This window comes from Aethalodelphis obliquidens, unplaced genomic scaffold (assembly GCF_003676395.1).
Source record: "Aethalodelphis obliquidens isolate GAN/ISIS:26980383/991018 unplaced genomic scaffold, ASM367639v1 scaffold65, whole genome shotgun sequence".
Classification (NCBI taxonomy): domain Eukaryota; kingdom Metazoa; phylum Chordata; class Mammalia; order Artiodactyla; family Delphinidae; genus Aethalodelphis; species Aethalodelphis obliquidens.
Window position 1 is genome coordinate 10439329 of NW_020838009.1, and position 27972 is coordinate 10467300.

The 27972-nt window shown below is 50.9% G+C and overlaps 1 protein-coding gene across 1 annotated transcript; it reads left to right on the top strand.

Annotated features, from left to right (window-relative positions):
• The first annotated feature begins 1516 nt into the window (after positions 1 to 1516).
• Positions 1517 to 27714, top strand: RHCG (Rh family C glycoprotein). The gene is made up of 11 exons (XM_027089229.1): positions 1517 to 1805; positions 11612 to 11798; positions 15026 to 15176; positions 19129 to 19276; positions 20052 to 20218; positions 21674 to 21811; positions 22010 to 22146; positions 22475 to 22599; positions 22797 to 22870; positions 26358 to 26450; positions 27266 to 27714. Exons 1-10 carry the CDS (start codon positions 1619 to 1621, stop codon positions 26424 to 26426), a joined length of 1383 nt encoding a protein of 460 aa, XP_026945030.1. The 5' UTR covers positions 1517 to 1618; the 3' UTR covers positions 26427 to 26450; positions 27266 to 27714.
• The last annotated feature ends 258 nt before the right edge of the window (positions 27715 to 27972 follow it).

The window sequence follows — 27972 nt, forward strand, 5'->3', positions numbered from 1 at the left end:
CCAGAAATGAAACTGCTAGCCACTCGAGGGAAAAACAGAGCTCAGTTCACCAGTAAGACCAAGGGCAGCCAGTGAAGAGGACAGCTGCCCTGGGACATTCAGTAAAGTGCAATAGCATCAAAATGCTACTGAGGAGGTCATGTTCCCCAAGTTCAGGGGCAAGCTGGGACTAAAGGCAGCAGAAGAATCTCCTTCCTTCCTCCCTCCCTCCCTCCCTCCCTCCCTCCCTTTCTTTCTTTCTTTCTTTTTAACTGATGAATTCATAAAAGTGCTAACAAAAGATCAAAATTTTAAAAATTAATTACATCGGACTGAGTGAAATGATGAGGATGATTATAATTTTTGTGACTTTCTGTTTGAATAAAATTTTAAAAAATCCCACAAGGACTCAGAGGCAAAAAATATACAAATCAATTTTCACTGCAAAGTAAAGGAGCTGTTACGGTGGAGGATTCCTGGACTGAATGTCAATATTATGACATAGTATGAGTGTGTTTCGTGTTTGGTAATTGCAATCATTGTTACTTTTGTTGCGGTCATCCATCTACAATGCTTGGTGTCAGTTGATTTATCTCTTGTAAAAATAAAATACAGTCTGTGTGTGTGTGAAAAATAAAGGGAAAGCAATATTTAAAAAAATAAGAAAATCAAATTTATTTTGACAAAATACGGACTAAGCAAAGATTTAACTTAAATTCCAAGGTTAAATTCTATCTTGACTCATATCAAGATCACTTATAGTAACCAATAGATAATTCCTGATCATAGTTAAATGAACTTGTGAAAAGCTCTTAAACTGTTCCTGCAATCTTTTATATATATTTTTTTCTTAATACCCTTTTCTTTGGGAATAATGTTAATTTACCTGAAATGTGCAAAGATAGTACAGAGAGTTCCCCTGTACCCCTCACCCAGTCCCTCCTAACTTGCATAACCAGGGTACACTTGTCACAACTAAGAAACCAAGGAGGGTACAACACTAGTAACTAAACTTGAGACTTTATTTGGGTTTCTCCAGTTTTCCCATTAACATCCTCTTTCTGTTCCAGGATACAATCCTGGGTATCACATCACGTTGATGTGTCATGTCTCTTCAGGCTTCCCTGGTGTGTGACAGTTTCTTGAACTTTCCTGGTTTTTCATGTACCCTGTGTGAATTTTGTAATCAGGAAAAGAAAGGCACGACGATGAAGAAGATGAAGATGAAGAAGATGATGATGATGATGATTTATGCCCGGGAATGCCTTCGTTTTTATCTCAGTGGGAGGCAAATGATCGGCTTTTTCTTCCTCTGTTCACCGGAACAGAAGAGGAAAGGCAGTGCTGCCCGGTATCTATGGGATCCACAGAGGCTGGACGCCTTAATCCCTGCCCTCTGCCCTCTCGGTCCCTACTCCCGCCACCGTCAACACCACCCCAGCGCGGAGGCCCTTGGGCGGAGGGCGAGCCGCGGGCCGCGGGTCCCCTCCCCGGTTGGGCGAGCGCGCGGGCGGCTCCCGGATCAGCTGTTCCGCAACCGGACTCGGCCGCCCCGCCCCTGCCCAAGTCTTAAAAGCCTCTCTCGCCTCCGAGCGTCCGAACTGCCTGCTGCCCGTCCCGGCCAGGCGCCCCCTGCAGCATGGCCTGGAACACCAATCTCCGCTGGCGGCTGCCGGTCGTCTGCCTGCTCCTGCAGGTGGCCCTGGTGGTCCTCTTCGGCGTGTTCGTGCGCTATGACCTGGATGCCGACGCCCACTGGATCGAGGAGAGGATGTCCAGGAACATTTCCAGCGACTTGGACAACGAATTCTACTATCGGTACCCGAGTAAGTCCCACCACCTTGCAGGCCCAGCTGCGGCATATCCGAGCTGTCCCCACCGGGCTGAGGGCCCCGCCCGGCCTCACCTCCGCAGCCTGCTGCTCAGGAACATCGGGCAGGCAGGCGGGAGCGGAGGAGGAAATGCTGCCCACAGGCCCCCCTGCCCCGCCCCTCTTAGGCTCCCCACCAGGGGGACTTCCCAGTGTCTGGAGATCAAGCTTGGGAAGTGGCCCGATGTACACAAATTCCTTTCACCCCCTGAAAACTCACCAGGGAGAGCTCACTCCTTCCAGGTGCCGCCAGAGACCTCCAGCCTCCCTGTCAGAGAGCCCTTCCTGATATCTTCCAAAGACCTGAGTCTCATCTTGGTCACCAACCAGTGGGTGACTCTGGTTCCCTTGTCCAGCTGTGTCCATGCTCTCCATGTTAAGGGGGTAGTTCCAATGTCGAGGGCTGCAGGGGTGGCTCATTGGCCTACCAGCCCTGCTGCTGGGAGAGGTGTGGGGGACCACGGCACCTACCACCTTTTGGCTTGGAGAGGGAGAAAGAGCACCCCTGAATTCTCTCGCATCTGTGGTGCTGTGGTTAAGAGCATGGCCCTGGAATCACCAGACCTCACCTCTATCATGGCTCTGCCATTAACCAGGTGGGTGGCCTTAGGCAAATGTCAACAATGCAGAAACTCAATTTCCTCATCTGTCCAGTAACGATAATAATAGATCCTACCTCCCAGGAGTGGGTTGAGACCTTGCACATAAAGTTCTGGCCTGGTGCTGGGCATGGAATCCTCACTTCATAATGGAGTAATTGCTAGAAGAGCACTAAACACAGAGGCCCTAGGATTCAGGAGTTAGAAGAACTGGCCCAAGGTCACTCGGGTCGGCCCAACCTCCAGACTCCCAGCCCAGGACTCTTTTCATGCCCTTGTGCTTTCTAGTTTTCCACACCATCTACCAGCAGCCAAAGACAATCTTTCTAACTGTTGGTGCTCACATAGTCATGGACTGTTGGTTTTGGAACAGTCACCTATACAAACTGGTCTTCCCTCCATGGCTTATACACCCTCAGTAATGGGATTCTACCCATTGTACTCAGATCCAGTTAAATAAGTACACACATTCAGGATGGCAGCCTGCATGAAAAGAAGTAGAGGTGGAGGAGACTGTAGGCCCCGTGGGAGCCAGCCACATTAAGTGCCTCCCAAAAAGCCAGCAAAATCACAGGCTTCGTTAACAGAAATATGGTGCCTAAAAGAAGGGAGGTGAGAGAAGAGGGTGCCCAGCATTGGTGACACCACAGCCTCTACTGGGCTCCACTCAGGGCCATGTTTTAAGAGATCTTGACAGCTGTAGCCTTGGAGTTTAGACTCCAAATCCACCTTTCACATTGCCCACTTTTATGCTTCTTGGCGGGGGACTGACCCAGCAAATGGTGAGGCAGGCAAGCTTGAGACCCTCCTTTGCCTGTTTCACTCCTTCCCTCCAGCTCTTGCTTCTCTGTTGGCCACAGAGCCAGCCCCTTGGTAAAGCGTCAGGGCCGAGGCCTCCCATGGGCGTTTATAGGTCCCCCATGTGTCTGTGCAGTGGAAGGTCTCAAGATCCTCTAATAGGAGCTACAGAACCACGCCAGTAGGGGGTACAATCCTCACATCTCCCCAGCTCCTATCCCCACTCTCTCCACACCCACCCACTTCCTTGCATGCATGCTCTACTTTTATTCACTCAGTGATCACTTATCTATAGGGTGGCCGTATAATTTATCAACCAAATGACACTTTGGAGAGTGAAGAGGTAGGAAATTTGTGCTAGTAGTAATTTGCCAGGACACAGGCATAAACCATGACTGTCTCAGCAAACCAGGGCTTATGGCCACTCTGGTCAGAGAGGTACACCCCGACACCGCAGGCTTCAGCAAGGTCAAGTGCTCTGTGCAGAAGAGATCTGTGACAGCTTCCTGGAGAGCAGTGGGATGGTGAGGAGGGGAAAGCAGGGCTGTTAAGGGGTCCATGGAAAGAGCATGCGGGGATGTGGGCTGAGCGGCTTAAGTTTGTGAAAAGACTGGGAGGGAGGTCGCTAAGCGGGATGAGGTAGTCCCAGCCATCAATGAGGGCCTTGAGTTTCTCCTGCCACGGCCGGGACGCTCTTTGTCATCTGAGCAGGAAGTGACAGAGAGGAGAGGAGTGTAGGGAAAGAATTTCGGCCTCAGGATTCCTTGGCAAGGGCAGGAAGTAGTGGCAGCAACTCAAACCAACATGCAATCTCTCCATAAGTCATCACCGCCACTGCATGAGGAAGGCAATGTTATGACTCTCATTTTACAGGTGAGGAGACTAAGACCAGAGAGGGGAAGTATCTTGCAAAAGTCACTCAGCTAGGAAACTAGTGAGCCAGAGTAGGAGCTCCGGGGACCTGAGCCCACCCTGCTACACTGCCCTCCTCCCCCTAGTCTCACCTTTCCCCTCTCTTCCTGCCCCTCTTGCTCCCAGTGGCCATGGTTAGGAGTTGGAGCCCAGGTGGGGCCCTGTGCCTGGATTCCTGGGCCTGAAGGCAATTCCCAGGGGCGGGGAGTGAGAGCAGCCCTTGTGGTACTTTCAGGATTCTTGGTTCCAGGCTGTCAACACCTGCGTGGGCCTCATTCCCGCCCAAGGGATTAGTGGAGTACACTGGGCATCTCAGTTTCCAGAGGAGTACCGCTCCAGCTGGCTCAGGCTGGGGCCCGGGAGTGCCTGAAGACAACTCCCCAAGCGTGGGCCCCTTGGCGGCAGGCACAGAACCAGCTGGGGACCTGCCCTGGCAGTGGCCTCAAAGGCCGTGCTGCAGGCACTGGCTGCTGAACATGAACTTCCTCCTGGGCTGGTGCTCTGGGGCCTGGGGGTCTCCAGGCAGTGTCTGGGGGAGGTTGGCCTGAGGAGGAGCCATCAGAGCCTCGGCTCTTGAAGCCTCCTGGGAAAACTAAGGGAGAAGGGAGATCACCCAAGGTAGAGGGTGCCACAGTTTCAAACCTGAAGGACTGTTTCATGAAACCGAGGCAACAAGGCTTGACCTGTGCTCCTGGGAACCTGAACCTCAGATTCAACTCCATTTAATAAAAGACCAATGTTCCCACAAGCAGAGGGCAGTGTAACCTGGTGGTTGACTTTGGAATTAAACAGATCTGGGTCCATCACTAAATGGAGTAAGCCACCTCCTTAACCATGCTGAGCCTCAATGTGCTCATCTGTGAAGTGGGAATGTTCTTTAATGCACAGGCTCTCCTGGAAGATTGAAGATGACAGGTGGCTGGGAGGGCACGTCTCATGGCATGAAAACAGAGGACAGTAAATGCTGGTATCGAGCTTACTCAGAAGGGAGTGAGTGCTCTGTTGCTGAAGGTGTTTAAGTGCAGGCTCAGCATCCCTTTAGAGATGTGGCTGAGGAATGTCTCTTCCAATATTAGTTTGAACTATTATAGCATTTAAATTCCTTTGTGCTCTCCCCACTTACAAGTGCTTTTTGCATGCTCTGTCAGGCAGGGAGTGTATTTGTTTCCATTTTATGGTGCCGGTGATGGAGGTTAGAGACTGGCCCAGCTGGTCAGTGGCACAGGCAGGGGCGAGGCCAAGCGCTCCCACTGCACAGCCAACCAGCTTCCCCCAGTCTCTGCCGCATTGCTACTCCCCAGCCACCTCCCCAGGAGGTTTTGCAGTGATGGGGTGGTTCTGTGGTCGGCTCTGAGGCATGGGGGAGGTGGGCACAGAGCCTTGGGGAATTGAGGGGCTGGCCGGTAGGTTTCAAAGGCAACAGGTTAGGCTGGGCTGGCCTATAGAGCATGGGAAGGGCTGGTACCCAGGCTGCTGCAGGGCACCACTCCTGCTGTGCTGAGGCAGCAGAGGAGGGAGCGCTGCCATAGCCCGTCAGCATGGGAAGATTTGTCCTCAGGCTTCAGAGATTTTTGAGACTTGGCCAGCTTCAGGCCAGCTTCATTAGGGACCCATAGGGAAGAGTGAGCAAGGAAGCGGGTGCAGAACAGCTGTGTACTGATGCCCCCTTGTGGCAGCTCTCAGAGCTGGACGCCAGGTGCCAGACTCGCCCTATCAGGGACCTCCCAGTGGAGAGCAGGTTCTGGGCTGGGCTGCTTGAGTCACTCCAGGCTGGGGAAGGAGGGGGAAGAGGGGAGGTGTCTTAACAACTTACACTGTCCTCCAGCAAGTCGCCAACGCAATGCAAAGCACCTAGTCAGTCTTGAAAGAGAAAAAGAGAAGTATTACAGTAGCTAATATGATTGCACAACGGCTAAAGGGCCAGGCCTATGCCCAGGGCTTTGGTTGGATGACCAATTAAATGTGCACCACACACCTCTGAGCTCTGTTACTATCCCCCACTTTACAGAAAAAGAAACTGCAGATCAGAGAGGTATGTCCCTTCTGAAGTTCATGCACTCCAGACCTTCACACTATTTTTTTTTTTTTGATGTGGACCATTTTTAAAGTCTTTATTGAATTTGTTACAATATTGCTTCTGTTTTATGTTTTGATTTTTTTGGCCACAAGGCATATGGAATCTTAGCTCCCCAACCAGGGATCGAACCCACACCCCCTGCATTGGAAGGCAAAGTCTTAACCACTGGACCTCCCGGGAAGTCCCCAGACCATTATTATTAAAAGCATTTTCAGTAGCATCAAACTTTATGAAATATAAGTTAATAAAGTAGTACTTCTAATGAGGACTTTGGGAGATAAAGAGAGATGAGCAAGAGAATGGATAGGGAAGGTGCCCAAGGAGAGAGAAGCTGGCATCTGTGTGCCTGAGGTGGGGGGAGGAGAAAGAGACACCTGCAGAGAGGGTCAGAGACAGAGGTCAGGACAGCCAGGGAGTCACAGAGAAGGACAGAGAACTGGCCAGGTGGGGACAGTTAGGGAGAAGCCCTGGGAAGCTGAGGCCTCTCTTCTGCTCCACAGGGAGAACGAAGGCAGCCCTGAAACTGCACATCACCCCCCAGGAAGGCCGCCTCCAGTACTCTTCAGCCCTGCCCCTGCCCGCATGCTTCCTCTGCCACCAAACAGCTGACACCCCGCTCCTTGAATGGCCCCCACCTTCTGTGATGCTACCTTTTTCCAGGGGTTCCCCCCACCTCCTTGCCAGCAGCTTCCCTGTCTGGTCTGTTAGCTTCAAGGCAAGCTAGCAGATCCTCGGCTTCTGGCTCCCACTCACCATTCCCACATTCCAGCTGCCAGCTCTGTCTGCAGGTCTGCCTGATCTCAGACCCCAGCTCCAAGCCCCAAGGCCAGGATCCATTCCTCCCACATTACCCTGCCCAGACACTCACCACCACCCCTGGGGTCATCTCAGACTCCCACAACCAGCGTTAGTCCCAGCACCTCCCTCCCACCCCGGCAACCTCCTCCTCCTTCCTTGTGTTTACCCACAGCTCTGCCCTCCTGCCACGTCCCCTCCCTGCTTTTGTAATTGTGGTCTGAATGTGTCTTCTCCCTCTCTTTCCAGTCTGTCACCCATCAGTTCTTCCCAAGAATAACCATAACACCGTGTATGGTGCTTCACATACATTAGCTCAGCTTCCTCCACAACAGTTAGAAACGTGATAAACCATGAAACATGATAATACATGAAATCAGCTGCACACATTGTGAACCTAAGCTGAGCTGCTGTTTGTTTGTGTAGGTCTGCGCAAGAAGCGCAAAGCTCAGAGCACCATACTGGGGCGACACCCACAGCTCTCTTGCATCATCTGCTATGCCCTCAACCCTTACCCAGCAATGTGCCAGGGCCTCCTCTCTCAGCCTCGTCCAGGTAGCTGCTAGCCAAGGGGTCTATGGCTGTGGCCTGGGCCTCAGGGAAGCCTGCAGGGGAGACAGATGAGGGCAGATGGGGGCTGGCAAGCGTAAGCATCGCCAGGCTGCTGTGGGCACCAGGGCCTATCCGCCCAGTGGGTAGGAGACTTTGGACGGTAGAAGGCCTGCAGCCTCCCCTGATGGTGAAATCCCACCTGGGCCCTAGGCTGGCATATCTGGGTGCTGCTGAGATCATGACAGTAACCATTCATTCATTCATTCATTCATTCCTGGATTTTTATGGGACATCTACCTGGGCACTCTCATAGACAATGGAGAATACCAGAGTGAACAAAACAGGCTTGGCCTTGCCTTCTTTGAGCTTTATAGTCTGGAGGGCTAGACAAACAAACCTAACTACAAATTGTAATAAGAACTAGAATAGAAACAAGAGGGTGCTGTGAGGGAAAGAACCAAGTTTAAACTCAGGGGTCAGGAAGGCCTCTGTGATGAGGTGACATTTTGCCAAGATCTGCAGGAAGAGAAGTTGCTTGGCCATTCTGTGGGAACAGCATCCCAGGTGGAGGGACCACCACGGGCAAAGACCCGGAGTGGGACCGAGCACAAGGGAGGCCAGTGACGCCGGGGCACAGGAGGGAGGGGAGGACTGAGGAAAGGAAGAATGAGGAGGCAGGCGGGTAGGCCAGGTCTGGTGGGCTCTGCAGTTCACTTTTATTCAAAAAATGTTTTAATTTGGAAATCATTCCAAATTTACAAAAAGTTGCTAAGACAAAAATAGTACACTGTATACTCTTTAACTCCGATTAAGCTATCTGCTCTTCTCTCTCTCTCTCTCTCTCTCTTTTCCCACATAAACACAAGCACATACACACACTTACTTTTTCCCTGAACTACTTGAGAGTCAGTTGTACACATCATGGTCTTGTAGCCTTAAGTACTCCACAATGTTTCCTAAGAATAGAGGTATTCTCTTCTATAACCACAGTGATCAATTTCATAAATTTACATTGCACAGTACTTTAATATACTGTCCCTATATAATTTTGTCAGTTGGCGCAGTAACAACCTTTGTAGCACTCCCCTGCACCTGCACCCACCCCCCACCCCAGCCAAGTCCAGGATCCAGTCTAGTGTTAGGTGTTGAATTTATTTGACCTGTCTCTTTAGCCTCTTTTTCTTTTTTTTAACATCTTTATTGGAGTATAATTGCTTTACAATGTTGTGTTAGTTTTTGCTGAATAACAAAGTGAATCAGCTATACGTATACATATATCCCCGTATCCCCTCCCTCTTGTGCCTCCCTCCCACCCTCCCTATCCCACCCCTCTAGGTGGTCTCAAAACACCGAGCTGGTCTCCCTGTGCTATGCAGCTGCTTCCCACTAGCTATCTATTTTGCATTTGGTAGTGTATATATGGCAATGCTACTCTCTCACTTCGTCCCAGCTTACCCTTCCCTCTCCCTCTTTAGCCACTTTAATCTGGACCATTCCTGTGCATGTAAAGCACCTAGCACAGGGTCTGTCCCATAATAGATGCTCAAAATGGGCAGCCTTTCTTTATCTTTTACGATATTGATTTTTTTCAAGAATACAGTCTCACCCCTTTCTAATAACATGTTGCTCATTTTTTGTCTGATGTTTCCTCACGGTTAGAGTGGGATTATGCATTCTCAGCCAGAGCACCACAGAGGGGATATGTCCTTTTCAGAGTATCTCCCTAAAGGAGCACATTGTCCATCTGTCCCTCACTGGTGATGTTCATTTTGATCACCCAGTCAAGATGTTGCCCAATTTCTCTGCCGTATAATTACTGGGTGCTTTTTCCCCTCCCTTGCAACTCATAAGCAGTCTATAGGGAGACCATTTTAAGACAAGGCAAATGTCCTGCTCTTCATAAAAATTTGTCCCTGGATTTCAGCATCCACTGATGGAATCTTTGCTGTGAAAATTATGATTTTCCAACTTCAGCGCTCATTCCACATTTAACTGTCAGGCTGGCAGCATTCTGCTGTAAGCAAGAGCCCTCCCTGCTATCTCATTTATATATTTACCTATTCTGAGTTCCTATTTTTTTATGGTTTTAATTTGTTATGGTAACCTAATTATTTTGGTGCTCAAATTGTCCCAGAATTGGCCAATGAGAGCGCTTCCATCTGGCCCCTGTGTCCTGTGACACCTGTGGTAGTTCCTTTTAGTGGCTTATACTTTTGTAGCTGTCTTTGCTTCTCAAAGCTCTTTGCCTTCTGTTATTTTCTGGGAATCTAGAACCATGCAATGTTAGCCCTAGGAGGACACTTGAGATCATTCTAATCCATCCCTTTAGTTTTATCATTGAGAAAACTGAGGCTCTGAGAGGGGAAGTGGCTTGTCTTTTCTTTCTTTCTCCCTTCCTTTCTTTCTTTCTCCCTTCCCTTATTCCTTCCTTCCTTCCTTTCTTTTTTGCTGCACCATGCGGGATCTTAGTTCCCTGACCAGGGATCGAACCCATGCCCCCTGCAGTGGAAGCGCAAAGTCTTAACCACTGGATCGCCCAGGAAGTCCTGGAAGTAGCTTGTTGAGGCCACACTGTGAATTGGTAGAAGGGTTGGGTCAGAACTGAGAATTAGACTATACCTAAGTAACAATAAATGATAATCAAGTAGCAATAAATAATGACATGCCCATTTGGAGCATCTATTATGGGATAGACACTGTGCTAGGTGCTTTACATACACATCTGCATTTAATCTCTGCACCGTCTGTGAGTAAGCATTGCAGAAGGTGCTGAGAATCAAGTATGTTAAGTGACTTTCCAGAGACATCTAATTCAGGTCTCAGTGATGCTGGAAGGTGTGCTTGCTGGGAGTGGGGGTGGGATGTGGCGATGTTTCTGGGGGTGATCAACTGATAAGCATGGCCAGTCAAGGGACTCCTAGGCTAGATAAGACTAACTTCTCCATAGTAGAAGAATGGAGTTGAGGGGGCAAGGCCCTAGACCCTGGGTGTAATCCACAGCCTGGCCCCAGTTTGAAATGCCTAGCTGCCCACACCCACCCTTGGTGAGAGTGGTGAGGGGGAGCTGTCATCTCCCGAGGGGGACCTCAGGCATTTCTTGGCCTTAAAACCCAGTGGTCTAAGTGGTCTAAAGTCGGGGGGCCCACCTCTGTTCCCCTAGACCAGTCCATTCCAGAAGGCCTTTTTTTTTTAAATTGAAGTATAGTCGATTTACAATGTTAGGTTAGTTTCTGGTGTACAGCAAAGTGATTCAGTTATACATATATATAAATATATTTTTTCTTTTTTTTAATATATTTTTTAAAAATAAGTTTATTTATTTATTTATGGCTGCGTTGGGTCTTTGTTGCTGCACTCAGGCTTTCTCTAGTTGTGTAGAGTAGGGGCTACTCTTCATTGCGGTGCTTGGGCTTCTCATTGTGGTGGTGCAGAGCACGGGCTCTAGGCACGCGGGCTTCAATAGTTGCACCACGTGGGCTCAATAGTTGTGGCGTGCAGGCTCAATACTTGTGGCTCACAGGCTTAGTTGCCACAAGCATGTGGGATCTTCCTGGATCAGGGACTGAACCCATGTCCCCTGCATTGGCAGGTGGATTCTTAACCACTGCACCACCAGGGAAGTCCATTCTTTTTCATATTCTTTCCTTTACGGTTTATTACAGGCTATTGAATATATTGAATAGTTTCAATATAGTTTCAATAGTTTCTGTTCAATATATTGAATAGAACTATTGAATAGTTCCCTTTGCTATACAGTAGGACCTTGTTTATATGTTTTATACATAGTAGTTTGTATATTATGACTTGATGGGGGTAGTAATGGCTCCTCTACTTGCAGTAGAGCCATTCATTACTGCGCCTAGCCTCAGGATCCAGATGCGGGCATGGCGGGACCGGCTTCGGGGGCGGCCCGCCCCGGCCAGCGGCAGGGAAGACACAGGCTCTATGTCGGGCGGAGCTGGCCCAGACCCAAGGCTACGGTGGGCCTTCGCCGGGCCGCCAAGACCCTCGGCTGCGCTTTCCCCGCAGGCTTCCAGGACGTGCACGTGATGATCTTCGTGGGCTTCGGCTTCCTCATGACCTTCCTGCAGCGCTACGGCTACAGCGCCGTGGGCTTCAACTTCCTGCTGGCGGCCTTCGGCATCCAGTGGGCGCTGCTCATGCAGGGATGGTTCCACTCCTTTGACGGACGCTACATTCTCTTGGGCGTGGAGAAGTAAGGGCGGCGCCGGCGGCGGGGCGGGCACAGTGGGCGGGGCCCCGGGTGAGGGGAGGGTCCAGGGGCGGAGCCCGGCGCTTGGGGCTGTGAGCTGGGTCCTCATCGTCCATCCAGGGTACCCGGGGCCCTGCGACATACACCACACACGCTCGCTCACTCACTTCCTGATCAACGAGTCCCCAAGGTGGGAGTTCTAATGGTGTCCAAGTGCTGTTGGAGGCTTTCCCTCCTCCTAAGACGCAGGCTGCAGGGACACAAGGCCAGGCTTCTTCTCTCCAGGGGCCAGAGCCAGACCCTCCCCTTTGACACATCAAACATCAAAATTGCCCTGAGAAACCTCAGCCCATGGAACCCATGGAGGGGGCGGTGTTGCGGGTGGCAGAGGAGGGGAAGGAGTGTAGGGCTGCCTGAACAAGCCTCCTAAGGTTCATTGTGGACGGAATGGGGTGCTTCTCCCTGCCTTGCCCTCTCCCTGACTTGCCCGTATCCCCACCCACGGAACAGGCATAGGAAAGAGCTGAAGCAGGTGTGGAGACCGAAGACTGAAGCCCCTCCCTGCCTCAGCCTCCAGGGGGCACCTTATCCCCATCTCTTCTCACCTCTATCCACATCACTTTTCTCTGTGATAATCTCTTGGTCTGGTGAATACCACCACCCCCTCACATCAGATAACTCAGCTCCTCCCTCTGTCTGAGGAGACCTCCTAGGAGCCTCAGTGTATCCCTCCCCCCAACACCACCACCAGGTTATACAATAAATTTGCCAACTTGCCAAAAACCAAGTTGCCAAGCAGTCACTTCACTGAATGTCTCATTTATCAAACTCTCTAGGCCATGGCAACTTGTGAAACCTATAGCAATTTGTGTTGCATGGGAGAAAATCAGAAAACCAAGTTCACAGAAAGGGTTTAGAGGCAAATTGTTATAAACCACGTTTAAAGTGCAAATCCCTGCTGTCACATATAGGGCACCAACCAGGTATCATAAGCCAGGTGCCTGAAATTTTAAACATATGCCAAATATTTGCAAAATATTAATTCACTTAAGCCAGTTAGTGACTCCATGAATTAAGAGAAACAGGAAAAATAGTCGACTAGATAGAAAATGTTTCGGAACCAAGAAGTCAGTCTTTTTGTATATAAAATCCGTGACATGCATATCACTCTACTGTTTAAGATACACAAGAAATTCTCATTCCCAAAGCCATAGACCCAAAGCATAAAAAATATCTGTAATATATTTAATTGGCCACCACAGCAAAATAGCTATGGCTAAATGCTTTTTAAAATGTTCAAAGGGAATTATTGTAAACTTTTGTGAGTTAAGTTTTTTGAACCAGTTATTTAACAAGTTAGTCATTTGACAACTTGAGTTTTGGCAAATTGGTTTTCAGGGAAATGATTTTCACCAACTGAGCCAGAGCTGATCTCTGGTGCCCAGGGCTGAGATGAGCATGTCGCCCCCAGACCTGACCTGTGGACCCTTCTCCTGGCTTCTGTCCTGTCCCTGCTGCCGAGTCCTCCAGATCGTACCTGTCACTCCAGGGTAGTTCCCCTCTGCAGGCTCTGCCTGAGAGGTGAAATCCAGATCTCCATCTCCTGGGAGCTGATGGCCCAGGTGTGGGCTTTGGTACTCTCCCTCTCACTCCTTCCTAGTGGTCACCTCTGTCAGATGGTCTTCTGGCTGCAGTTATGGGAATTGGGGCAAATAACTCGGCCTCTCTAAGCCTCCATTTCCCATCATTGGTTCAGATGTGGTACAGGAGGGCCTGAGCAGTAGTGAGCAGGCATTTAGGTGCCTGGCACTTAGCAGCTGTCATTGTTCATGCAGCCAGGCCCTGGGGACTCAGCAGTGAACAAGGCTCATAGTGAAGCGTACATTCCAGTGAACATCCTTTGTCTGGGGAGGGACCCTGAGGGAACAGTGCCCTGCCCCCACTCCACGCACTGACCCTACAATCAGCTGGCTTCTTACTTCTCACCTCCTGATTCACACACACACACACACACACACACACACACACACACACACACACACACACACCTGAACGTGGGAGAGGGGCACTCCCCTGGATGTGACTGCCTTAAGGAAGTAGTAGCCCCTGCTGTACTTACACGAACCCCAATTAACAACGCTCTTACACGAACCCCAATTAACAACGCTCATGACTCGGAGAGCCACGCTGAGAGTCTGCCTTGGAATCCAGGACAGCGTTGCTGCTGGCAGGGCCCACAGAGGCCTGGGTTAGGCAAAGCGGACACACGGATGGAAACAGGGTCTCCTCTGACCACATGATGTCCACCTCTGCTGGCTGGCTGGGCTTTCAGGGTTCACACTTAAGGAGCGCCTATGTGCCCCTCTGCCTCCATTCTCTCTGTTGGCCTTTCTGCCCCCTCCCTCCACCCAGCCTCCGGCTCCCTACTGCCTGCAGGAAGGCCCCTCTCTCTTCCCTGGACACATATCCTCTCTCCCAAGTAAGGTGAGGAGGAGGTCACGATAACTCAAACCCAAGCAAGGCCCTGGTAGCCAGCAGGAGAGGTGTGTGCACAGTGAGAGATAAGGATTCGGAGGCAGAGACCACATCTGGTTAGAGGAATTGGGGAAGGCTTCCTGAAGAGGAGGCAGGTGAGAAGAGGTTCTGGAAGGGCAGGTAGAAGACGGAGGGCAGGGCAAGGCCCCAAATATGGGCCACATTCAACAACAGCAGCCAGACCACTTGGATGCCTTAAACGCAAGCTGCCTGCAAGGAGGCGTGGGGGCCTGAGATGGGGCCGCAAAGGAAGCGTGTGGCATCTAGTATGTACCACTGCTGTGCTGGATACTTCACATGCTATTTCTTTCAATTCTTTTTTTTTTTTTGCTGTACGTGGGCCTCTCACTGTTGTGGCCTCTCCCGTTGCGGAGCACAGGCTCCAGATGCGCAGGCTCAGCGGCCATGGCTCACGGGCCCAGCCACTCCATGGCATGTGGGATCTTCCCGGACCGGGGCCCCTGCATCGGCAGGTGGACTCTCAACCACTGCGCCACCAGGGAAGCCCTCTTTCAATTCTTAGAGTAGCTCTAAGATGCTATGTGCCCATTACCACAGATGATGAAACTGAGGCTCAGAAAGTTTAGACCGCAAGCCCAAACCCACAAGTGACCAAAGTCTAGGTTCAACCCCAGGGCTTGGAGTGCCACTTCTTGCTGTGGCCTCAGCCCCTCCCCTGACCTGTCTCCCCACAGCCTCATCAATGCGGACTTCTGTGTGGGCTCTGTCTGTGTCGCCTTTGGGGCAGTTCTGGGCAAAGTCAGCCCTGTCCAGCTACTCATCATGACTCTCTTCCAAGTGACCCTCTTCTCAGTGAATGAGTTCATTCTCCTCAGCCTGCTAGAGGTGAGCAGGGGTCAGAACAGGGATGGGGGTGGAAGGGACACTTGGGTGGCGGCAGGAGGGGGACAGAGAAAGAGAGAGCTGGGGAGACATGCCAGCTGAATTCAATTCAAGCTTGGCAAGTCACTTAACCTTCTGAATCTCAGTTTCCTCATCTGTAAAGCGGGAGTAATGACATTTATTGGGCAGGAATGATAGTCCACCTGGTACATCAGTCCACCAGCTAGGCAGAGAAGTGGTTCCTCACATGTTGATTTTCTCTCTTCTTTCTCTTTCCTGTATATCAGATGGAAAGAATGGGATGTTCCTGCACATCCTCTTCCACACACATATTCCCAGATTGCTCTGCCAAGAAAAAGGCACAGTATATTGAAGGGGCACATCAGTAAGAAAAGTTTCCAGGGGAGTGGCCAAGGTGGATATGTATAGCTTCACAGGTTGCACAACTCCAGAGGTGCCATTCACATGGACCTCTATGGCAGGAATGATGCCCCCTGGAGTTGGCCAATTCACTGGCCCAGGTAAGGGGCACCTTAGGCTGCTGACTCTTGCTCAGACACCTCTTTGGTATATTTGCAGGTGTAGGGATTATTCAGGGACCCCATCCATTTCTTAGCCCCCAGCTCCTCTATATTTGGACTCTGCCTGAAAACCCCCAGGATTTTGGGGGGTTTTTTGTTTTTTAATACAAAAGTTTATTTCTCAGAAGCAGGGAGATCAGGGCTTGTATAGTGGTTCCTCAGTATCATCTGGGATCCAGGACCCTAATCTTTTTTGTTCCACTATTGTGAGCACATGCTTTCCATTCTTTTTCTTTTCGTTTTTTTTCGGCCATGCTGTGCACACAGGATTTTAGTTCCCCAACCAGGGATCGAACCCATGCCCCCTGCAGTGGAAGCACAGAGTCTTAACCACTGGACCACCAGGGAAGTCCCACTGCCAGGGTTTTTGTTTTCAGGCCACCCTACATTCAATCATTCATTTTGTCATTTTTTTTCAGCCACCAGACTAGTCCAAGCCACCATATCCCTTCCTCCTGACTCATCTCCCTGTCTTCATCCTTTTATTTATTTATTTTTTTGGCTGCGCCAGGCATGTGGGACCTTAGTTCCCCTACCAGGGATTGAACCCACGCCCCCTGCAGTGGAGGCGCAGAGTTTTAACTACTGGATGGCCAGGGAAGTAAGTCCCTTGCTGGCTTCATCCTTGCCGCACCCACCACCTCAGGCTAATCTCCACCAGCAGCCATGGTGACCTGTTAATAATGCATATAAGACCATTCCCCGGATTAAAACACTGGTTTTTAAAATTTCACTTCAAATAAAATCCAAACTTGTTATAAGGCCCTACATGTTCTGGTCCCAGCCTTTTCTCCAAGCTTATCATCTACTGTCTCCCCATCTTTCTGTGCTCTGGCCATACCCTGCTGTCTGCTCTTCAAACACACCAAGCTTGGTTCTACCTCAGGGCCTTTGTACTTGCTGTTCCCTTTACCTGGAATGCTCATCCCCCCACCCCAGTCCTTTTTTGTGGTCTAAACTGGAATCTCACCTATTCAGAGAGGCCCTCCCAGATTCTCCTACCCAGTGTTGCCTTCTACCTTACCTCTTCCCAGTCACTCTCTCTCTCATTGCCTTAATTTATCTTCTTCATAGCATGTATCCTTATATGATAAGGATGGGAAACCTTATCTTATCTGGACAGTCTCTATTCCTGGCACCTGGCCCAATGCCTAATAAGTTCTCAAGAAATATTTGTCGAGGGAATGAATTTTGGAGTCTAACTGCATGTCAGGCAATGCTCCAGGCACTAGGATACAGAGGTGAGCAGGACTCATGTTACGATCCGAAGGAGCTCACAGTCTAGTGAGGGGGCCAGGAAGCAAATAGACAGTGACCATGCAGTGAGACAGGATTGAGCTCCAGGGCTAGGTGGCCTGGAGGGAGGGGAGGAAGGCCTGAACCAGCACCTGGCAGGTCAGAGAGGCTTCCTGGAGGAAGAGATATCAAAGCTAGAAGTCAAGTAGGAGATAACCAGGCAAAGGAATGAGCAAAGGCATTTGAGGCAGAGGAAACGGGGTAGGGAGACGAACATGGATCTTCAGACTTTCAGAGGCTGTGTTAAAGAGTCTCAACTTTATTTTTTTGTTTGTTTGTTTTTGCCTGCACCATGCGGCATGTGAGATCTTAGTTCCCCAACCAGGGATCGAACCCGAGTCCCCTGCATTGGAAGTGCAGAGTCTTAACCACTGGACCACCAGGGAAGTCCCAAAGAGTCTCCACTTTATCATGAGGGCAGTCGGGAGTTATGGAAGGTTTCAGGCAGGGGAGTGACATGGTCAGACACATGTAATGGAAATGTCACTTTGGCTGTGGTGAAGAGAACAGTTGGAGGCAAAGGGTCCAGTTAGGAGGCTGTTTTAGTCACCCTGGTGAGAGATAATGGGACTGGGTTAGTACAAGGAGAAGAAAGTGGATGATATAAGAGTTATAAGGAAGGTGAACAAATAGACCTTGGAGACCGGTTGGGGTGGGTAGAGAGAAAGAAGTGAGGCTAGGTGAGGGGGTACACAGTGGGGTCAACAGATGAGATCTGAAATTGGCTGAGAAGTAGTATCCTGGGTGTGAATTTAGAGGCAGAGAAGGCTCCTTTCGCCCTCAAAACCCCTCCCTGATCTGCTGCAGAAATTCTTTCAATCCATGACAGTCTTCTGGCCTCTCTTTGAGCCAAGTTTAAACACAATAATGACTGCTGACAGTTAAGGAGCACTTGCCCTTGCCTGGGCCCTGCTCTGAATGCTTCACGTGGGTTATCTCATTTAATTCTCATCTCTGAGATAGACACAATTATTACCCCCATGTTACAGATGAGAAGACTGAGACTCAGAGAGGGTAAGGGGCTCCCCAAAGGTCACATAGCTAGTAGAGGTACCCACCAGGCTGGGAGTCAGGAAACTCAGCTCTGTCAACTATTCAACAGCTAGCTCTGTGACCTTGGACACAAGGTTGGGTTTCCCATCTAAAGCGAAGAAGCGAGTCTGTGATCCTGATGGAGATTTCCTGAGTGGGGAAGAAGAGGAAGATGAAGAGAGGGGAGGTTGGGGGCAGGGAGGAAGACTAAATCAGTCAATCATCCACCCCTGTGGAGTGCCACATGCTTGCCAAGTGCTTTACACCAGTTGTCTAGTTTCATCCTCAAGACAGCTCTGCTAAGTCACTAGGACCTGCCCCACTTTGTAAAGGAGGAACTTGAGACTTAAGGTCCAGAGGTGCAGTGGGCTGAGTCGGGTAGGGCAGGAGGCCCAGGAATGGACAGATGGGGAGGGCACCAAATCTGCCTGCTCTGACTCTGGGGGACAGGGGAGAGGAGAGGGGATGGGGTGGACGGTGGGCTGGGAGGTTGGAGGACAAGGAGCATGATAGGATGCAGGGGAGACGGGTAATGGCAGTCCGGATGGGGTGGTGTTGGACCAGGAGTGGTGTGTAGGAAGAAATGTGGAGAGGGGAGACCCCAGAGGGCAGCGGCGAGGTCCCAGGAATTAAGATAAGCTGGAAACTAGTGGGTGACAGACCAGATAGGGCGCTGCCCTGGGTCCTAGCTTGGCTTTACCTCTTCCAGCTGTGTGACCGAGCAAGTCCTTTCCAGGCCTGGGTTCCCCATCTGGCCATAAACCTCATCTGTTGGGTGAGGATGCCCTGGCATTTTGCTGACAGGCTTACAGCCTGGGTTCATGGATCCCCCTCTTTATTTTTTTATTGAAGTATAGCTGTACAGGGGATCCCCACTTTCTCCCCTTCCCAGTTGATTGGTCTATAAGGGGCCCTAGGCTCCCTCCTGTAGCCTGTGGAGTCAAAAGACAGCTGAACTTCTGTCTGTGGGTAGGGGGAGGTGGGAGAGTGCTCTGAGGAGGGAGAGAGAGGAGGTGTCAGAGTCTTACAGGCCCCTTGTACCCCAGGTGAAGGATGCAGGGGGCTCCATGACCATCCACACATTCGGCGCCTACTTTGGGCTCACAGTGACCTGGATCCTCTACCGACCCAACCTATATCAGAGCAAGGACAGGCCAAGCTCTGTGTACCACTCGGACCTCTTTGCCATGATCGGTGAGAGCTTCCATAATGATTGAGGGCCGCCTTGATGACTGAGGGCTGCCACGTCGGGTGAGGACCACTGTGACGGGTGAAGGTCACCATAAGCAGTTCAGGCTGCCATGTTCACAGCTGATCCCCATGCGCTCTGTGAGGTGGCTGCCAGCTCCCTTTGGAGGAAGTGCAGACAGAGGTCGCCTATAGATACTTCCAGGATCCCAGATACTTGTCCTTTTCCCCCATGGGGCTGGAAGAAGTTGGTCAGTCATCCTGTGTGTTCCCTAGGATGTCCCAGGGCAGACACAGTGGTAACCAGGAACTGTTCACTCCATCCCTAGGCTAGGCAAGGTGTACATTCCTATTTCCAGTGTCCATTCATTCCAGAGAATACGTATCAGCCACCCTCTCTGGTCTCTTAAAACCCAGCCCTGCCTCCAAGGAGCGCCTCACAGTGTAGTAGAGAGATGGCCATGCCACCAGATAATCTCCCTACAGTGGAGAAAAGGATTCTCCCTCAAGGTGCTGTGGGAGGCATTTTGCCCAGTTATGGGGTCAAGGTAGACTTCCTGGAGCAGAGTGGAAGGCTTAGTGGGAGTTAGGTAGTAAGTAAGGCAGGGACGGCCTTCCAAGAAGATCCCAGCATGAATAAAGCTGCAGGGGTGGGAAATAGCTGGGGTGTGTGAGTCATCTGACATCTCTGTAGCTAAAGGACAGGATGTCTGCCTGAGCTCCGTTGGGCCCATCTAACACCTCTTCTCCCGGGCCCACCGGCCCTGTCTGGTCTGGCCAGGCACCCTCTTCCTGTGGATGTACTGGCCCAGCTTCAACTCAGCTGTGTCCAATCACGGAGACGCCCAGCACCGAGCTGTCATCAACACCTACTGCTCCTTGGCAGCCTGTGTGCTCACTGCGGTGGCGCTGTCCAGCGTCCTGCATAAGAAGGGCAAGCTGGATATGGTGAGCGTGGGGCGGGGGAGCAGTGGGGAGCCTTGGGGGGAGCTGTGGCCACGACTGCCTGTGCCCAGTGGGCACTGATCACCATGCCCCGCCGACAGCGCTGTGAAGCAGGCAGCATAAGGGTTATCGCACCCATCTTGCAGATGAAGAAACGGAGGCTCCGGGAGAAATGATTTGTCCAGATGACATAGCTGGCTTTAGGCAGAGTCCAGAACCACGTTCTTAGAGGTTCTATTATGCCGGCTGCTCTGGATGAACTGGCTCCTCTCATTCTCCTCCCCACAGCCTGGGTGCTGACAGCTCTTCTGGACTGAGCACCTCTCCTCTGCCAACTTCTGATCCCCCAGACACTGGCCCTCAGCCTTCCTAGCACTGCTTTCACCTGCCCTATCCCACACACCAAAGGGGGGTATCCCTTCGATGCATTTGGGAGGTTTGTGGGAATGTGATGTTGCCCAGTGTCCTTCATATCACGCCACTGGGACATGTGTTTCTGTCATTAGCGGGAGGGGCCAAACCCCATGGGTGTTGGTAGATTTTTCTGTAAAAAGACAACCGCCTCTCTATTTGCCATTCTGACACTAGCTTCTAGACATGGGCACATGTGTGTCGAGACACTGCCAGGAGTACCCGTTATTCCGGGACACAGCCTCGAGCCCCTGGATGCACTGGCCGATCACTGCACAGAGAGGTGGGGACTCAGGAAGCAGGGGGAAGAGAATCAGACACGCTGACGTGGGCACATGCAGGGAGGGACATGGAATAGGGTCAAGGTCAGGGGCTGTGGCTCCACGAAGACCTGGATCAAGACACCTTTCTGCCCCTTGCTAGCTGTGTGGTCTTCAGCAAGTCCATTAACCTCCCTGTGCCTCAATTTCCTCATCTGTAAACGTCAAAAGATAACTGTACTTACCTCCTGGGCTTGTTGTGGAGAGGAAACAACATCCCCACAAGCCAGCGACACAGTCCATGGCGCAGGTAGGCGCTCAGAGAGTCAGCTGGTGCTGGTGTAGGCTCACAGAGTCTGACATGGGTGCGTGTGAATGAATAGGCCCCAGAGGTGCCTGACGTTGGCACACGGACACGTAGAGAACATCAGACATGCAAACCTGGGCACACAGGGATGTGTGGCAGCCAGATAAAAAGGGAACATGCAGATGTGCTGATGGAACTCATTGGCATGGACACAAGAACACTGATTTGTGCACACGGAAAAAGCCCAGAGCGCTGGTGTGGGTGGCACATGTGCAGAGAACACAGGGGTGGCTGTCTGAAGCCTGGGCCCAGGCTGGAGCCCTCCGCAGTTTCCTGGCTTGCTGAGATGCACTCTGAGCCATCCCTGGCTCCCAGGTGGCACCCACGCATAGGAGGTCAACTTGGGCTATCGGTCAGCTCCTCCAGGACGCTACTCTGGATGAGGACTGAGTTCCTGCCCGCTCTGCCTGCCCTGCTCAGGTGCACATCCAGAACGCCACGCTCGCGGGAGGGGTGGCCGTGGGCACCGCCGCCGAGATGATGCTCATGCCTTACGGCTCCCTCATCATCGGCTTCATCTGCGGCATCATCTCCACGCTGGGTTTTGTGTACCTGACGGTGAGGGCCCCAGGCCAGGGGCTGGGGGCTGGAGAATGCTGGGGTCTCTGTGTTCCTGACAGTGGGGGGCGGTCCCTAGGGAGTGGGTGGGGGACTGGGGAATCCGGGGTCTCTCTGTATTTGGAGCCTCCAGAATCCTGGCCTCCCCACATCGTGCCACAGCCCCCTGCCTGAGCAGCACCTATCTCCCCTTTCCAGCCATTCCTGGAGTCCCGGCTGCGGATCCAGGACACGTGTGGCATTCACAACCTGCATGGCATGCCCGGCATCATAGGTGGCATTGTGGGTGCTGTGACGGCAGCCTCTGCCAACACTGAGCTGTATGGGCAGGAAGGGTAAGAATGGAGGAGGCAGAGGGAGGTTGAGCTCCCTCCTTCCTTCTCCATTCCTCCTTCCTACTGTTCCTTTCGGGTCCAAGACTGTGTCTCTATCCCCTTTCTTGCCCAGTCTGGACCACTATTTCATGGGCCTTCTCTCCTCAACCTCTGTCCTTCCATAAGGATCTTAGAGATCATCTGATCTTTCCAGTGCCCCCATTTTGTAGACAGGAAGGCTGAGGCCCAGGGGTTATTGAGCCTTGGTGTCCACTCGTGTGTGGGGTGGCAGCAGGCGGTGACTTGGCCTCTCCGTGGGGCCCTGACCTGCCCCCTGTTTCCACCCCAGGCTTGCCTTTGCCTTTGGCTTTGGAAGTTCCACACTGAGCTGGAACGCAAGCACACAGGGCAAGTTCCAGGCTGCTGGTCTCTTTGTGTCGCTGGCCATGGCCCTGGTGGGCGGCATCATCGTAGGTGAGTGGGACTGGCTGGGCCAGAGAAGGTGGGTCCTGTGGTTGGGGGACCTAAGAGTGTGTGCCAGAGGTCAGCTGAGGCTCCCAGAAACCCTTTGTCTCTGCACTTACAGCGGTGAGACTGAGGGGATTTTTCCGTCAAGGGAAAGGGCTGGGTAGGTAGAGAAGAAGTTATCCCTGACCTCCAACTTCCTTTAGGGGTCATTTTGAAATTGCCATTCTGGGGACAAGCCGCTGATGAGAACTGCTTTGAGGATGCAATCTACTGGGAGGTGAGTTTTACTGACTTGTCCCCCCACACAAGGGTGGCTGCATTCCCCTCTCCCTGGACCACATCAGCTGGGCTGGGGCCTGGGAAGCAGGAAGCTGAGGGTTGGGGGACAGAGCCTGTGTCATCCTGCTCCTTTATCCAGGAGGCTGTGTCTCCTGGGGGTTGAAGGCTTCATTCTAAAGCATTCTAGAGTAATTCCCAAAGCCTAGTCCCCTGTGCTCCCCAGAGCAGAAGCACCACCTGGGAACTCGTGAGAAATATAAATTCTCAAGTCCCACCCAAAGCTCCTGATTTCACAGCTCAAGAGGTGGGGCCCAGCACTGTTTACAAGCCCTCCACCTGACTCTGATGAAAAACTCATCTGTGAACCACTGCCCAAGACCAGTGGGTTTGGGTCCTTACATGCACATTGGAATCACCTGGAGAGCTTTAAAAGCTTTCCAAGCTCAGGTCTCAGCCTCCAGAGACTTGGAGTTAATTGGTCTTGTGAAGGGCCTGGGCATTAGAATTTTTCAGTACTTAAAACCTCCCAGGTGAATCTAATATACAGCCTGGGTTCAGAATCACAGGGCAGTGCTTAGCCTCTGTATCCATAAGAACCACCTGGAAAAACTCAGTTTCCCAGAGGCTAGCCCAGAAATTCCATTTCAGTAGGGCCTGGGACTCTGCATGGGAACAAGCTCCCAGGTGGTCTTATACTAACACTTCTCCCAGCATCCAGAGAAGTGTCCGTACAAAAATCCAACTTGAGAAACATTGTTCTAGAAGCTAAAAGTAGTAGAATGTCACAGAACTCAGTTTCTTTAAAAACATGCCACAGGGCTTCCCTGGTGGCGCAGTGGTTGAGAGTCCGCCTGCCGATGCAGGGGACGCGGGTTCGTGCCCCGGTCCGGGAAGATCCCACGTGCCGCGAAGCGGCTAGGCCCGTGAGCCATGGCCACTGAGCCTGCGCGTCCGGAGCCTGTGCTCCGCAACGGGAGAGGCCACGACAGTGAGAGGCCCGCGTACAGCAAAAAACAAAAAACAAAAAACATGCCACAGTCTGGGCTTTCTGTGACTTCAGGATGGCCTTCCTCCCCACGAATCATTATTAGAGGTATTTACCTGCATTAGGTGATGGAGGATGACACAGAGGGCCCTTCTTGCCTCCTGCACTTCCCCCTCCTGACAAGGGCAAGGACCTAGCCTGTGTCTGTGGCCCCTGAGACAAGGGTCTGCCCATCATGGTCCTTCATTTGGCTTTGTATTATTTTATTACTGAAGTATGGTTGAATTACAGTATTATATTAGTTTCAGATGTACAGCATAGTGATTCAATATTCTAATATACTCTATTTAAAGTTATTATAAAATAATAGCTATATTTCCCTGTGCTGTATACTATATCCTTGTAGCTTATTTTATACATGGTGGTTTGTACCTCTTAATCCCCTACCCCATCTGGCCCCTCCTCCCTTCCCTCTCCCCACTGGTAACCACTAGTTTGTTCTCTGTATCTGTGAGTCTGTTTCTGTTCTGTTATATTCATTCGTTCATTTTATGTTTTAGATTCCACATATAAGTGATAACGTACAGTATTTGTCTTTCTCTGATTTATTTCACTAAGCATAACACCCTCCAGGTCCATCTATGTTGTTACAAATGGCAGAATTTCATTCTTTTTTATGGCTGAGTAATATTCCATTCTCTCTATATACCACGTCTTCTTCTTTATCTGCTTATCTGTTGTTGAACACTTAGGTTGCTTCCATATCTTGGCTATTGTAAATAATGCTGCTATGCACATTGGGGTGCATATATCTTTTCAAATTAGTGTTTCCATTTTCTTCAGATATATATCCAGCAGTGGAATTGCTGGATCATATAGCAGTTCTATTTTTAGTTTTTTGAGGAACTTCCATACTGTTCTCCATAGTGGCTGCACCAATTTTCATTCCCACCAACGGTGTCCAGGGTTCCCTTTTCTCACATCCTCACCAGCGTTTGTTATTTGTAGACTTTCTGATGATAGCCATTCTGACAGGTGTGAGGTGATAGCTCATTGTGGTTTTGATTTGCATCTCTTATGATTAGTTGGCTCTGTATTTTTAAAATCATACCAGAAGTTTTCAGGGTAATCCAATTTTATGTACATAACTAATAAGCCTTTTCAATTCACTCTCTTTAAATTATTTTTTAAATTATAACATGAATAGAAGCTCATTAAAGAAAATCTGGAAATAGAGAAAAATAGAAAGAAATCCCATCACCGTCATTCAAGCACTATTAATAGTCTCGATATATTTCCTTCCAGCCCTTTTTTTAAAATCGGCATTGATTTTTCATACATAGCTGAGATGATATTATACTCGATTTGGTATCCTGCTCTTTTTCTTTATCTCTCTATCATAAGAAGTGTTTTGTGTTATTACATTCTGAATAAACTTTATTTTTTTAGCAGTGTAATTATTTTCACTCTATATTTGAAGTCAGAACTTAAACTATTTCAGACACCACAATTAGAAACCACACAGATTTAATGCTGATGAAATAAACTAAAAAACATTATCAATTCCCATATGTAGAAGTTCTCTCTTGTTTTATTTTTTTTCTTTTCTTTTTTTTTGGCCATTGCACAGCTTGTGGGATCCTAGTTTCCCAACCAGGGATTGAACTGGGGCGGCCGCAGCAGTGGAAGCTCCAAGTCCTAACCACTGGACCACCAGGGAATTCCCTCTTGGTTCCGTTTTGATCTTTATAATTTATTCTAAGTTCACACCTTCTCCGTGCTGTATACTCTTCAGCAGTGCTCAGTTTCAAGTAATACAATTCCGTGTCGATGGAAGTAAGCCACCATCAAGCCATTCCCATGGCCCCTGGCCTCTGGGTAGTCTACCTGGGAGATAAGGTGGCTTCCCAGAGGACAGAAGTGAGACAGATATTCCCCAGGACAACAGATGAGGGAGTCTTTAGGATCAAATCTGAGCCTTGAGGCCAAGGTTGGGCTGATCTGCCCCACCCCTACTGCACCTACCAATCCACTTCTGGCTGCCCCTGCATCTCCCCCTACCTCACTTTTGGACCTGCTAGTGCTTCAGGGAGCTTGCCGTGCTGCCTCTCACCTGGCACACTGCTACGCCTCTTTCAAAAAGTGTGTTCAGCACAATGGAATCCCCCCAGGCTGGGTTATCAGTCTCTTGCGTGCATTTACAACTCTTACTGTCACTGTGCACTTCACTTGAATGCCTTCCCATTGCTCTAGTGGGTCAAGGACTGTGCCTTGGCCTTGCAGTGCCCTAGCACCCTGGACAGTGGCTAAGTGAACTAGAAGCCAGATACCTGTGTGAAAGACTGCCCTGCCTTGCGGCATGCAAACTGCACGGTGATCACAAGGTGGCGCCCGCCACACACCATTTGCTGCTCCTGACTTGCCCAGGCTGTTCTAGTTCCACCAGGTACACCTGCCCGGCCTGGGGCAGGGCCCTCGGAGCTGCCTCCTCTCTCTGCAGATGCCCAAGGACCAGAAGAATATTGTCTTCCGTTCTGAGGACCCCACCCTCAAGCCCTCAGAACCTTAAACTCCCAAGGCAAGTGAGAAGCAGGTGAGCATGGGCTTGGCTTGTCAGTGGGGGCCCAACTCTGGGAATCAGATGCCACCAGCAAAGGGGCAAAAAGAAAGCATCAAGAAATGAGGATGTGAGTTCCCACACCCTCCTACCCACCCACCCACAGCTGCATGCTGGGGTTGGTGGGAGAGGCACTCAGTCAGACTATGTGCCTACTGGACAGACACGGTAATTTGTGGAAAGCACCCTGGACTGGAAGAGTGACTTTGAGGAACTCTTCACCCCAGAGACTGAGCCTCACTTTCCTCATTTATAAAAGTGGAGATGACAGGTCTGGCTCTGTTCAGTAGATCAACTCAGGCGAGACCCTTCCTTCCTTCCTTATCTCTCTCTCCTTCCTTTTTTTCCATCAACTAACATTTCCTTGCTCCCTCTGTGGAATGCACCAAGCCCTTTCTCATGTCTTTTGCATCTGACCCTTCAGAGATCTCTACAGACAGGTGCAGTTACTTCCCTCTTTTTAATAGATGAGGAAATTAAGGCTCAGAGATGTTCAGGATCTTCAAAGCCACACAGTGCAAGTGGAGGAACTGGGGTCTCTCCAGGTCGCTATCATTGCTCTTATCGTAGTTATCTGACCTCTTCAAAGACCAGAGTTTGGAAAGAGCTGTGTCTGGGACACAGGCTGAGTGATGTGGCAGGAGAGGATGCTGGGGTTTAAGGAAAGAGAAAAGAGAGGCTGTCACCGGTTGCTTCTAATGCTGCCCATCTCGTTCAGAAAAGGAAAAGGTGCCCGAGGGGCTACTGCAGAGCATGACAGTGGCCCGCTGCTGTTGGCTCTCTCCCTGCAGGCTCCACAGACTGTTCCAGCATTCCCCCAAGGAGCCAGTGCTGATCAAGCTGGGAACAAAAGAGCAAGGCGAGCGGCACTCCACCTGCTGGCCCGGTCCAGGGTGCCTCCATCTCTCCCTCCGCCTTCATCCCAGGGGACCTGCCTGAGAATGGAGGAGGAGCTATAGACAAAGTGGGCATCCAAGCCAGGTTCTGGCTGCAGGAAGCCTGCCACCAGGGGTCTTGGTGGCCACAGCCTGAGAAAAGCAGGCAGGAGTGGGGCTGGGGGCTGGAGATGGACCTGAGCCCTCCTATGAGACAACGTAGCTGCCAACCACCGACTGCTGGGCTCTTCCACTCCCTTCCTGCCCCTCAGCCAGTATCTCCCATGCCCCCTGAAACCTCCAGGCCTCTCTGTGCCATGCAGATGGTAGCCTCCGTGAATAAAACGTTCTTGGTGTTCTTTGTAGAATGGGTATTAATGCTCCAACAGGGCCAGTTTGAGGGAGAAAAAGACCCAAGAAACCTCCTGCCTCAGTCCTGACCTCCCACCCCAAGCTGCCGCTCACACTGCAAGGAAAGTCATCCCAGGCTGAAGAGGAAGAATTCAGGGTGCTGGAGTCTGCCCAGCCTGGAGCCCGCCCCCACCCTCCCCCAGCAGGGCTCAGCTTTTGTACTGGGATCTTTCCCCAAGGCCCCTCCTTACTTCACATCAGCCACCCCAGAA

What these genes read in the sequence shown, in the direction of transcription:
- RHCG (XM_027089229.1), top strand. Translation starts at nt 1,619, where the DNA reads ATGGCCTGGAACACCAATCTCCGCTGGCGGCTGCCGGTCGTCTGCCTG. An exon ending in ATTCTCTTGGGCGTGGAGAA is followed by an intron (nt 11,799 to 15,025) that starts GTAAGGGCGGCG and finishes GTCTCCCCACAG; the next exon opens with CCTCATCAATGCGGACTTCT. An exon ending in GGACCTCTTTGCCATGATCG is followed by an intron (nt 19,277 to 20,051) that starts GTGAGAGCTTCC and finishes TGGTCTGGCCAG; the next exon opens with GCACCCTCTTCCTGTGGATG.